Genomic DNA, 12995 nt, shown 5'->3' with positions numbered 1-12995 from the left:
AGTAAGAGTATGACAGGATTTTTTGAATGGTGAGTGCAGAATTTTGATGACTTAAACAACATCTAATGACTGGCAGAACTAAATATAGAATCCTTCATTCTGTCCTTGATGTTCCAGAATTACTTTATTGTGAGTGCTGGGTGCTTGTCAAGTAAAGTCAGTGGCTATTTGAAGTGAAAATGAAGATATTACTGAGTATGAATGAATCTTTTTTTCCTCAGTAATACAGACTGCATGGCTCTAAGCTGTGCATTGCTGATCTTCAGTGCAGGAAGATAATGCCTATAGCTTTCTAGAGAATAAGCATTTTCTTTTTTTCTCTCCAACAAATGGAATTTGTTGTCCACCAGGAAGCTGATTTAGTACTTTTCTGCTATGTCTTAGTGTAATGCCTGTTCTTTTACCCTTCCGCCAACCTCTTTTTTTTTTGTTGTTTTTTTTTGTTTGTTTGTTTGTTTGTTTGTTTTTTCCCTCCCTTTTCCTTGCTGTTAAAGATTTTAGACAAACTCCTGGACAGAGAGAGTCAAACTCACAAACCACAGACTCTGAGTTCCTTCTACTCATCTAGCAAGCCTACAGTAGCAAATCAAAAATCTCCTTCCAAACATGCTGCTCAGTCCACTGCAGCTATCCAGCAGCTTCCAGGGACTTCTGTCACTCAGCAAGCTGCTGTAAACACTGCAGTCCAGAGCAGTCCTGAGAACTTCGTGGAGAAGAGTGCACAGGGTAAGAGGTAGTCTGTAAGGGCTATGGTGGAACCCTTCTGTTATCTGTGCAGAACTGGAACTGTACATATTTGTGTGTTTTGGGAAGTAGAGTGATTATATTACCATCTGGCTACTTGGTGGTTACTAGAATGTCATTCCCCCACTATCTGTTTGGCTGTATCCATTTCTGTACACATTCTTGTTGCATAGAAGTTCAAACTAGTTTTCAGGTTTTCCTGTCTTGAGCCAGCTGTCTAACCAGTTAATGTAAAACTATCGTGGTTCCATCTTTTAGGTTTCTATCGCAGAGGTGCAGGATTTCAAAAAGCTACACACAGAGTCAGGTACATTCGTGCTAGATAAATAACCAAGAATGCTGAAAGGCATTCGAGATAAATGTGGTTTTCTTCAAGCTGTGCCTCCACTCTGGTGGCAAATATCACATACGGCAGCCTTTGGTGGAAAGAGGATGCTCTCTTAACTCTTCCCAAAGAGATCAGTACTATCTGAGGATGACTGCAATAACGTTAGAGTTGCCAGAACATTTTTATTCTAAAATATTTCTGTAGTTGCAGTAAATTTTCCAAATCTTGAGTTGTTAAGATTAAGTGTTCTTGGCCTGGTATAGGGTGATACGCTTAATACTGAAAGAAAACTGAGATAATCCTGCTCATAAATACCACTCATTTTATAAAATTCCTGCATCTTCTGATGTTTATATCTTTTAGATGGCCACATCTGGTTTTAGAGATACAGAAACAAATCATAATGTTTACCTTATCACTGTCCTGTTTATGCAGAGAGCTCTCAGAGGTCCCCCTGTGAGCCAGCTGCGGAAGCCACTGTCTTGAAACAAGAAGGAAAGGTGCCCAGCCGTCTGGCCCTTGGAAACCGAGGTGGATACAATGGGAGATGTTGGGGTTCACCTGTCAGGCAGAAGAAGAAACACACAGGTAGGAACTGACTAGTTCATACAGCGTCTAGTGCTGTGTTAGGCAGCCTGTTGGAGTTTCGGCAATTCCCTTGCTCTTCCATTCCACTTGTCAGCCTTTCCTGTACTACAGAAGCAGTTGATTGTCTCTGGGGTGTTTGGCATGGAGAAATAGGTTTTGCTCCACAGAGTTCCTGCCCCCTTCTGTATGGCAAGTTACTATACCTTTCTCACACCAGATACGTTCTGGGTGATGGATTGAATATCTGGAGCTGAATGATTGTTGGACTCTGCTCCTGGATCCAGAAACAAATTCAGAGGAGCTGCTGCCTCTTGACACTTCCCTTGGGAAGTATGTAAGTTAGAAGCTGAGGATGTGAAGAACCTTTGTGTAAATTGTGCAGCATATACCAGAAGGATTTTCTTCATACTCATACGATTTGTGGAACTTGACTTTGTGTGTGTATTTGCTTCTTATTATACTCTGCCACAAAGCTTGGCAGATGCATTGAGAGACTGGGATGGTGTGAAGGGGGAAATAACGATACATTGTTCTGGGGTTCTTCTGCTTTTTAATCTGAGAACTGCAAAATGACACATTTGTGACCAAACTGACTAATTTAATCTCTCTTAATTTGCAAAGTTGAATGCCTGGCAGCTGTAAGGCTGACTGTCACTGTCATGACTGATCTTAGTTGGGACTGTAGGTGGTGGGGGTAGGAGTTTAGCTACACACATTACATTTACCAACCCTGGTGACGTTACTGTGTTGGTTTTGGTGTTGTAGGCATGGCTAGTATTGACAGCAGCGCTCCTGAAACCACCTCTGACAGTTCTCCAACGCTCAGTCGGCGTCCGCTACGTGGGGGATGGGCAACAACATCCTGGGGCAGAGGACAAGACAGTGACAGTATCAGCAGTTCTTCAAGTGATTCACTGGGATCTTCCTCTTCCAGTGGCAGTAGGAGAGCCAGTGGGGGAGCCCGTGCAAAGACTGTGGAAGTTGGCAGGTAATGAATAATAGCAATTCACGGAGGCAACCTCTAGGCCTGATGTCAGGGAACTTACACATATACATCAGGAAGTTTGCTTTGTTTCTTCTGGACCCTAAAGACTCCAGCTAGTGAACATGTGGTACTTGTTGCTGTCTGAAAGATTCCTCTATTTTTTTCTTCTAGGTATAAAGGGAGACGGCTGGAGAGCCATGCTCCTCATGTCCCAAACCAGCCCTCGGAGGCAGCTGCTCACTTCTACTTTGAATTGGCCAAGACAGTTCTTATCAAAGCAGGTGGAAACAGCAGTACCTCCATCTTCACCCACCCTTCCTCCAGTGGTGGGCACCAGGGACCACACCGCAACCTTCACCTCTGCGCCTTCGAGATTGGGCTGTATGCACTAGGGCTGCACAACTTCGTGTCTCCCAACTGGCTCTCTCGAACTTACTCTTCCCATGTCTCTTGGATCACAGGTTACAGCAAAACTTTATTGGGAAGCTTGCTTTTGAGCAGGAAGAAGGGGAGGGAGGCGAGCTTATGCCCTAAAATGGTGATACTGGTGTGCTGTGGTAGCCATGTAAGCTGCTGGCACAGCTGACAGTACAAGCTGAGCACCAGTGATTTTACACAGTGGTGCTTGTTTTGGCTTGCAAAGCTTTTGCAACCTGTTTCTTCTTGTTTGTACTGCAACGTGCTTCAGTCTTCAGAGCCATAGACCGCTTCTCACACAGAGACTGGTCTTAACTTCTCCTTTGGGGTCTGCTGAAGAGACGCATTTGCCAAGTTTGAACATGCTCTGGTGTGTTCAGCATTTCACTTTCTTCCTTCTGTTTGCACCCAGACCTACTACCTCCTTTCTATCCGTGTGGCTTCTATAGCCTGAAAAACACACCCTTGAAAATTCATGTTTTCCTGATGTGATGGAAATAGTGACAATCTAGGCTGTGGTTTGTGTGTACTAAAAATCATCTATAGTAAATTCCTCTCACTGCCTCAAATCGGTCTTTAGCTTAATTTTAATAAGGGTACCCTCACTCACTGCTTGCTTTTTGAGGGCTCTTGCCTGCCCTGTGTTTTGGGAGGAAGAGCCTAAGTTTGACTTGAAGCCTAAGGTGAGCAACTGGGCTCTGTCCGCGACTCTTGAAGGCAGTGAGGTGTGCACCTCCTGTTCAGGGAAGGCTGACTGGAACTGCACTGGGCATACACTGGTGTGAAAGTCTTCTCTCTTCCTCTTAGGGCAGGCCATGGAGATTGGTAGCGCAGCCTTGAACATCTTGGTGGAGTGTTGGGATGGACATCTGACTCCCCCAGAGGTGGCATCATTGGCAGACAGAGCTTCACGGGCCAGAGACTCCAACATGGTGCGGGCAGCTGCTGAACTGGCACTCAGCTGCCTGCCCCATGCCCATGCCCTGAACCCAAATGAGATCCAGAGGGCTCTGGTGCAGTGTAAGGAACAGGTGAGCATGATATAGGGGCTGACTAGCACAAGCTGATTTCCAGCATCAAGGATGTGCTGTTACTTGTAGGGTTAGCTCTTCTATGCTACTGAACAGCCTTAATCTTAGTTCTGTGGATTTCTCTTATCTTTAATGTATAGCTGTGGTTATTCTGCAGCATAGTTATGATCTGTCTGTTCCCCGTAGCATCAGTCATTTTAAATGCCTTGTTACTTTTTTCCTGATGCAGTTTTGCCGCCTTGTGTTCTGGTTTTGCATTCTTCACTTCTACTTTTCTTTCACTGCCCCCAGGACAATCTGATGCTGGAAAAGGCCTGTATGGCAGTAGAGGAGGCAGCCAAAGGAGGTGGCGTGTACCCAGAAGTCCTCTTTGAAGTAGCTCACCAGTGGTACTGGCTTTATGAACAGACTGTTGGTGGGACCCCAGCCCAGAGAGAAGGTGCCACCGGCTGCAGTGCCAGTGGTGCACGGGCTGCCACTGAAGCAGCGCGGGGGTTGTCAGACAACCGGGTGACCTCTGAGCCCACCACTGTAACAGTGGCAGCTGCGGTAACTGCGGCAGCAACAGTCATGCCGGTGATCTCTGTGGGGTCGACCATGTACCAGCAGCACACGATGGCAGGGCCAGCAATGGCACATACACACACGCAGGGCCTCCACCCTTACACCACCCTTCAGACTCACATCCCCTGTAATCCCCAGTATATTGGACACACTATCCAGCACATGCCGCGTCCAGCTGTCTTCCCAGTCCCTGGCTCAGCATACCCCCAGGTGAGTTTTGCCTGTGCCGCCTTCATTTATGGTGACTTTGTGTGGCTACTTCCAGAGGTAGTATGTCTGACTGGGGAGAGCATGGGGCTCAGACCTGCTGTGGCTTGAGATCTAGCTTCTGCTCTCACTTGTTGATTTGTGATAGTTGCTTTGGCTCCCCAGCTCAGCTTTTGCATTTTAAGGAGTTTTCTGTAGGTATGTGTAAAGTCTCAAAAGAATATAAAATATAATACATCGGTAGTTTTTTGTTTTTATTGTTCTATAGTTTCTCAGAAGGCACTGTACAGAAAACTTGTCTTCTTGAGAGCTTGCAGACTAAATAGAGACTACAGAGGGAAAACCAAAGGTTATTTTAACCTCTGCATATTTTTGAGAGTTCTTGGAGTGGTTTTCTGCAAACTGATTAGATTTAAAAGGAGGAGGAGCAAGAAGATGTAGTGATCATGTGGTGCAATGGAGTTTCTGTGCTGATTCTTCCTGTGCCTTCTCCTCACTGTCAGACTGGACTTCTCACGCTTCAGGATTTGTGTGCGGACATCATATTTTGGACTACTTCTCAATAGTCAGACTTACTTATTTTCTATTTTAGGGTGTCCATCCAGCATTCATAGGAGCACAGTACCCTTATTCAGTAACTACACCATCATTGGCAGCTACAGCAGTGTCATTCCCTGGCGTGCCGGTCCCATCCATGACGCAGATTGCGGTGCATCCCTATCACAGTGAGACAGGACTGTCACTGTCTTCCAACGTAGCGAGTAAGTGTTACAGCCCTGGGCTCTGCATAGCATAGAGTTGTTTACTGTGCCTCCTAGCCATACCCCAGTCAAGTCCTGCTCCTCACTAGCCACAGGTGGAACTGGGGTTCTTGCGCTGAAAAGTTCTGACCAGATCTACCCCAGCCTAAAGATGCACATGCTTGTGGGTACTGGGGTTCATAATGAGGCCTGATTCAGCTAGTGGAGTTTTAATTTCTGTTTAGCTAAATTTCTAGTATGAGGTTATTTTGGCCTCTCAGACTAAAGTGTGTTTGGAGCCCTTCTGGTCTTTCTGACTTCTAACTTATTAGAGCTTTATTCTCTCTCTCCTTAGGGCAAGGTGAGCATAGGTGATCTTGGGCAGGTTCTTGTGGTTCCTTTGGGTCAGATGAATAGAGTGCAGGAAGTAGGCAGACTTCTACTACAGTAGCACTAATAGATGTCTTTCCTGCCTGAAAGGATTAGAGGCAGCCAGTACCCAAAATGTGGAACTTCTGTAGAGAGGACAGGTGTTTTGGCAGGATCATGCCAATGGCAATCTGAACGTTTGCTCACATGTTGTGTTGGGACTAGAGTGGTGGTGAAGACCCATCAAGTAGTGTGCAGCACTGGAACAGCAGATGTTGACTGAATTGTGGATGTGCTCTCATTGCTATGGGGTTTTACACCAGTCAGGCATGACTGACACAGGCTCTGTTATACCCTCACTGGGGAGGTGGTAATGCCTATTTGAATGTTTGCTTGTCAGTGCTTTGCAACTCACCAGGTGCTGGAAGACTGGTACATGGGAAAACACTTGAGATGTGTTGGCCTCCTTTGTATCCAGATTATCAGGAGAATCTTTTCAGTTATTTGTATTTTGCATTTTGATGCTAAAAAGCCACCACAAATGCCATTAGAATAGTCCTAAGGCCTCAAGATCTGAAGAACGTCATTTGCTGACAGCCTTATTCCTGGACTGATGCTGTGACTCTTAGTGGTGAGAAACCATTTCTGTACTCCTCCAAAGAGTTATGAATCTTCCAGAACTACTAACTCATCCTAGAGCACTTAAAATAATGAAGGGAAAAAACAACGCCACCCTTTTCAGCTGCCGTTGTTTATGGCTTGCATAAGCTTCTGTTTTTCAGTCCTTAAAATACTGTTTTGCTGTTTCTGGAGTACGTGGTCATGTGATGATGCTTGAGCTCTGGCAACAATCCAGCTCATTCTTACGGGTTATTCTCCTTGGCCAAACTTCAAATGCAGTATGGATTTTGCCCCACTTTGTGGGTTGCTTGGCACTGTGTGTCTGCTTGGTTGAAGATATTAGACAGATCTTTCCTTGGAGGCACATTGTTCTCAGGTATTCAGCTGTTCATTAGTAAACATTTTAAAAAACATGCTGGAGGTGGTAGGGGAAATCGGAACTTGGAGCATTGCCCAAGCTGGTGTAGTAGCACCACAGAGAAGCTGTGAAATAAGGGTAACGGTGTGCACACACCTAGTGACATCACTGCTCTGGAATTCTCAGGCAAACCTTGCTTTTTCCTCTCTGTACCTTTCTTGAGAGGGAAAGTTAGATAAACTTGAGTCCCTTGTCAGAGTACAGCTTACTGGCTCAGTGTTAACTGCTGTATGTACAAGTTTAGGTGGTACAGTGTAATGGATTTTTCTGTGATCTTTTCCTTGATTTTGTCCATACTAGTGTCTGAAGGTGGCAGAGCTTCTCAAATTTCTTTGCTGTTTTCACTCATGGTACATGCTGCCAGTGTGTACGATGGCGGTTCTTCCCGAGGATGAATTGGAGGCTAGCCTCCAGGAACATGCTTCTCTCACAGAAGCTGGATGGACTTATAGCTGTCTTACAGCAGAAGTGGAGGAACCTCACAATGTTGGACTTGATCTTTGAGTGACTTGATACTGGTCCTGCTCAATGAATTTCCTCAGCAGTTTCTCATCAGGTGTAGACGTGCACATGCTTTTTCCTTAGGCAAGAAATTGGGACCAGAAATGTCAGTTAATAGTACCTTTGAGTCAACACATGTATTTGTGAGTCAAACATGAATGATGTGTATGTTCGTGGAATACTCCAAAAGAGATGGACAAGCATGTAACTGACTCCAGGCTCTGCTTGCAAGCAAAACAGAGATATTCCTAGCCCACTGTATTTCAGTTGTAAGCCTGTGGGTTTTGGTTGCAGTTATGTTCTGTTTAGGGGAATAGACCACTACATTGGCAGGGAGCAGTCAGGTGAGGGAGATGATGGCCCAAGTAAACCTTCTTTTAGGCTGGTGGTGGGTCCTAATGCTGCTGTTTTGCTCTCTTCAGTAGGAAGTGTCCATGCAGGATCAACGTTCCCAGCGATTCAGGGGGCTTCCTTGACAACTCTGTCCTCACAGCCCAACTCCCTTGTTACAGGGGGTTTTCCTGCCGAGGATGAGCAGCACAGTCAGCCTGTGAGCCCTCAGGGTCTGCACTACCTCCACTCCGCATACCGAGTTGGTAAGGATGGCTGAGTGGGTTTCTATGGCCCCCTTGAGAGGGATTCAGGGCAGGGCTGCAGGTTTTCACTGTTATTTGGCAACTTGCTACTGCACCTGTTGGGGGTGATGACATCTTAGCTACATGGGGAAAGCCACTTCATGATCATATGTGGAGGCTAAAAATGGAGACAAAGCAGCAGAAGATTGAACAGTTACTCTTGAGAGCCATTGGAGTAGAAAAGAAAGCTAAGTGGGTTAGAGCTGGGAAGAGTCTTGCCTTTCAACAGGTGTACATAAAGGAGTCTGGATAGGGCTCTAAGGATGTGGTTGTGCAGGTTGTGACTATGTGAAAAAATGGAGTTCATCTCCTGCTCATGGATGGTGAAGGCACACTTCTATCTTAATGATACCAGATGAGTCTTCAGAGGCATGGAGTGATGTGTCCCGTGCCTTTCCAGCCAGGTTGTTGAAGGTTGACTTCAAGAGAACTTCTAGACTCTCTGCCTGAACTGCCATTGGTACAAGGGTATCAGTCTTGGGGTTTCTGACTGAGCTTAGATTGTAGTAAGCTACTAGTACATAGTTGTGGTCCAACCCAGTGGATACCTGAGGAGGGAGCTTCTAAGGTAAGCAAAGCCAGCACAGGGCAACAAACAAAGAGAAACAGCAAGAAAATAGAAGGAAGGCTATAGAGGTTGCTTGAGGTTTTTTTGCTGAAAGCTAGAGAAGAAAGGGCTGCAAATGTCATTGGAAACATTGCAGTGGTAAGCGGTGAGCCATGAAGAGCGTTCAGTAGCCTGAATAACGGAAGCAGGGGTGGGGAAGGGGGTTGGAAGATCAAGATATAGGGCCTGTTGGTATTTTAAAACTTTTTTAATGGGAAGATTTGCGTGAATAACTGTAACGGAATAAGTAAAATATATGCAGATTGACAACACAGACAGGCTCCCTGTTGGCCTGTTGTCTTTGCAGCTGAGTAAGTTGATTTGGGTAGCTTCTCTGCAAAATTTGCAGCAAATGCATTGCTTTCAGGACACCTTCTGTAGTGCAGCCTTTGGGTCTATTTGCATGTAGATGCTCACATGTAGTGGAGTGTCTCTTTGTAGCTCTAGTGAGGTGTGATGGCTGTGCATATTTTCCAGCCTGGAGCAGCAGATCCAGATGTTCTTGCAGATACTTCCTGTGCTGACAGGCTCCGAGGTGGGGCTTCTGTTTCTCCCTGGACTCTTTGTAGCCAGGAAATTTTCTGCTGATGAAGGACAGGCTAATCAGGTTGTATTGCAGTGAGTGAAGTGCTAGACTAAGCCTTACTGGGCAGAAGTGCTGCTTGACTCTGGCTGCCCCTTTCTCACAGGGATGCTGGCTCTGGAGATGCTTGGCCGAAGAGCTCACAACGACCATCCCAACAACTTCTCCCGCAGCCCACCTTACACAGAGGATGTAAAATGGCTCCTTGGGTTAGCTGCGAAGTTAGGTAAGGCTCAGAGCAGTACTTCAAGAGAAATCCACTTTCTGGGATTTGGACCATGGTGGGAAAAAGCTCTCCAAAGAGTGAAACTTCAAAGATTGGGTGAGCCTGATATCTGATCCCATTTCTGAGAATGTTTCAGAAGATCCCTGCGGCTCTTTCATCCAGGCAGTTGTCCCATTTCTGGGTTCTGTAGTCGTGCTGTTGAATTTTGAGCACTGGATGAAGTGCATGGGGTTGGACAGGGCTCAGAACTTGTATCTCTTCCATTCTATAACAACTTTTTTCCCTTTCCACTATCTTGTAGGTATTCCTCTTTCTTATGTATATTTACACCTTCTGTGAAGACTTGGTATAACAATAGGTGCTGAAACCACCAACTGTTTGGTTTTTGGTTTTTGTTTTTACTTCTACTTTGCTCTTGGATCTTTTTTGTCAGATTTTTTTTTTTTTTTTTTTTTTAAGAAATTATTTCATCAGCAGTAGGAACTTAAAAACCCTCTACAAACAGCCTGTCTAGTGGCCTGACTTCTCCTGATGCTGCTGGGGGAGCTCCACTGTAGGTAGTAGTGGGAAAGCTTGACTGTCTCTCCAGCCTCCCTATGACCTGAGCGCTGGGGCTGCAGGTGGTTCCTAGATGGGCAGGCAAGAAGCAGTGGGAGGAGGTGCAGTGTATCCTTGCCTCTGTAGTTACCTTGCCATGCCAGTTTTCTTTCACATCCCCGTTAAAGACAGGTGGACTGGCAATATCAGCAACTGAGATGGTACCTGGTCTCTACTCAGACCTGATGAATATATCAGAATGATCTCTTGTCCCCATGAGTTTGCTAGACTATCTTCTCCAAGCGTGCTGGAGGATACCTTACACTGAGAAGAAGGTGCTCCAAATCCAGGTTCTTGCTCGGAAGTACTTGATTTCTGGTGTGTCTCTTAACTTACCACTGTTGTTCTGACTTCTCCTTCCTGTGCAGGTGTAAACTACGTGCATCAGTTTTGCGTTGGTGCAGCCAAGGGGGTGTTGAGCCCTTTCGTGCTCCAGGAGATCATCATGGAAGCTCTACAGAGGCTCAACCCTGCCCATGTGCACAACCACCTGCGCACCCCAGCCTTCCACCAGCTGGTGCAGAGGTGCCAGCAGGCCTACATACAGGTAATGTGTGGCCTGTCATCCTGCCTGGCAAAGCTGCCAGGCCACTACCTGCCTTGCGGGTACTGCCTCCATGTGTGTGTGCAGGGGAGAAGAGGCTTTGGGTACTGGTAGCTGAACTGATCCATTGCCTGATGCATACCTCAGCAGGGACTAGAATAGGCATTGCTTGCCTGTGTGGAGGCTGCATACAGGGGACCTTATTATACTGCTTCTTCCAAGGCCTCTCACCTCCTGTGCTCACCACAAAGGCTGAGGTGGTTCTGTGTTCCCTGTCCTCTTTCTTCCTCCAAATGCTAGCTGTACCTATACTTCTTTTTCTTTGCTATGTTTTTAAGCCCCCTGTCCACCTCCCTTCCTAGCTGATCTTTTTTTGTTTCTTTCCTTGTTTGTAGCCTGTCTTCCCCTCGTCATGAAGCCCTGGCACAACTGTCTGGTGCGCTAGTGCTGGCACTAATAGTGGAAGTGGCTTGTTCAGCTACCAGTACTGATGAGATATCTGGGTTTCAATAAATCCTGAGATAAGTGTGTTTCAATGAGCCAGCTGGAATACCAGAGACACCTGTTCCCTAAAACAGTGTGAACAGGACAGCCCACATGTACCTACTTCTCCCGAGTAAATGACCAGAAGGGTGATTCTGTAGATACACTCTCCAGCTTGGCTTCACTGTCCTATCACCTAGGTGATATTCTGGAGAAATGACAGCTTCTTCACTTAAGCTCTTTTTCTGAGCTATATTAGGGAAATAGATTTCTCAAAAGCTGGGCCTGCATTTTTAGGGCCTTAGTTGAGAAGCTGATGGAAGTGACAGTACTAAGCCTAGACATATTTTGTAACAGCTTAGTGTCAACCTTATTCCTTCTGTACCCCTTAGCAAAGGAGGTGTCCAGTGAACATGCTGGGGCCCCATGTATAACCTGCAAATGAATGATGTGGGGGTTACATGCTGGTGGGTGATGGGGCAGTGCTGGCTGGCCCTTTTGCGCTGTACCATGGTGCAATTTGGTGCTCGTGAAGGAGAGAATACCTGCTGATACTGTGTGATGTATTTTGATGTTCTGAGGGGATGCTCTCCTTGGCTGTGCTACAGTGTAAGATGTAGCACTGCTGTCTTTTGAGCTAGCTCTCCTCTGTCAGAGCCTCTGAGCCTTGGGGCCTCTCGTGGGGTAACAGGATCGTGTGACATATTGCCCTGGGAGCTCCTGAGTCCTTCTCCGAGTGTGAGGGTGGTGAGCAAATACGTTAAAGCTCTTTCCCTGTTCCCATCCAGTACATCCATCACCGGCTGATCCATCTCACTCCAGCTGACTATGATGACTTTGTGAATGCCATCCGCAGCGCCAGAAGCGCCTTCTGCCTGACTCCCATGGGCATGATGCAGTTTAACGATATTATCCAGAACATGAAGCGCAGCAAGCAGACAAAGGAGCTGTGGCAAAGGGTCTCTCTGGAAATGACCACCTTCTCACCGTGACAGCAGGCGGAGCTCCACGGACACACAACCCTTTGCTCTGCGTAGTTGTAGTTCCATTTACACCATCCTTCCTTCTGGTGTCTTTTTTACTTTAGTTTTAACTTGTTGGAAACCACTGATATGATGTATTTATACCATGACATTCCTCTCCAGTACTGTTGTGTGTTGGCGCTCTGCTTTGCTCGCTCTTCTTCCTCCTTCCCAGTGGGCTGCAGGCTTCAGAAACATCAGGAAATGAGAAGGAAGTTGAGCTGGCTGCCCTGTGGTGTAGTCACCGCTTTTTTCCCTGAGCCCCTGGAGGCTGTCCTGCGAGCAGTTTGCAGTGTGGTTACGCACGTGTTAGAGGGGTGGGGAATTCTGTCTTAAATATTTATTTTGGCATTTATAAATATGTAAACCTTTTTTTTGTATGGGCTTCTCTTACTCCACACACCATCCTCTGTCGGGAGAGGCTGGGACTTCTGTGCGCAGCCAGTGCTCCCTCCATTCCTTTCAGCACCTCCTGCTGAGAGAAGCTGAGACTGGAGTAGCAGGGCCAGGGCCTCTCTGCAGCAGCTGCTGAGGGCAGAGACTGAAGCTTGGGCAGTCAGAGTTGGTGACTGTACTGAGCTGCCTGGAGACTGCCAGAAGTGCTTGAGCTCTTTCTCAGGAGTGTCCCACACTGGGCACTGCTGGCTCATAGGATGTTTTGATCCTGGTTGTTCCGAATTGTACAATCATGTTTCTTTTGGCTGGGGTATTACTCGCCTGTAATGAGTTTCTTATCCCTTGTCTCTTCTCATTTCCTGATTAAACATTCGTTTTCTTAGACTGAC

The 12995-nt window shown here is 46.5% G+C and overlaps 1 protein-coding gene across 1 annotated transcript in view; it reads left to right on the top strand.

Annotated features, from left to right (window-relative positions):
* ZSWIM8 (zinc finger SWIM-type containing 8) overlaps positions 1 to 12995 on the top strand; it is a 63733-nt gene extending 50738 nt beyond the window's left edge. The window contains exons 16-26 of the mRNA XM_074907248.1: positions 495 to 726; positions 1508 to 1660; positions 2426 to 2648; positions 2817 to 3106; positions 3870 to 4093; positions 4385 to 4867; positions 5457 to 5625; positions 7936 to 8109; positions 9445 to 9564; positions 10530 to 10708; positions 11977 to 12995. Coding sequence (XP_074763349.1) covers positions 495 to 726; positions 1508 to 1660; positions 2426 to 2648; positions 2817 to 3106; positions 3870 to 4093; positions 4385 to 4867; positions 5457 to 5625; positions 7936 to 8109; positions 9445 to 9564; positions 10530 to 10708; positions 11977 to 12180 — 2451 coding nt within the window. The 3' untranslated portion in view covers positions 12181 to 12995. The remainder of the gene's footprint in view (positions 1 to 494; positions 727 to 1507; positions 1661 to 2425; positions 2649 to 2816; positions 3107 to 3869; positions 4094 to 4384; positions 4868 to 5456; positions 5626 to 7935; positions 8110 to 9444; positions 9565 to 10529; positions 10709 to 11976) is intronic.

This window comes from Athene noctua, chromosome 5 (assembly GCF_965140245.1).
Source record: "Athene noctua chromosome 5, bAthNoc1.hap1.1, whole genome shotgun sequence".
Taxonomy (NCBI): Eukaryota; Metazoa; Chordata; class Aves; order Strigiformes; family Strigidae; genus Athene; species Athene noctua.
The sequence above is the reverse complement of the archived record's forward strand: the minus strand, read 5'-3'. Positions and strand labels throughout refer to the sequence as shown.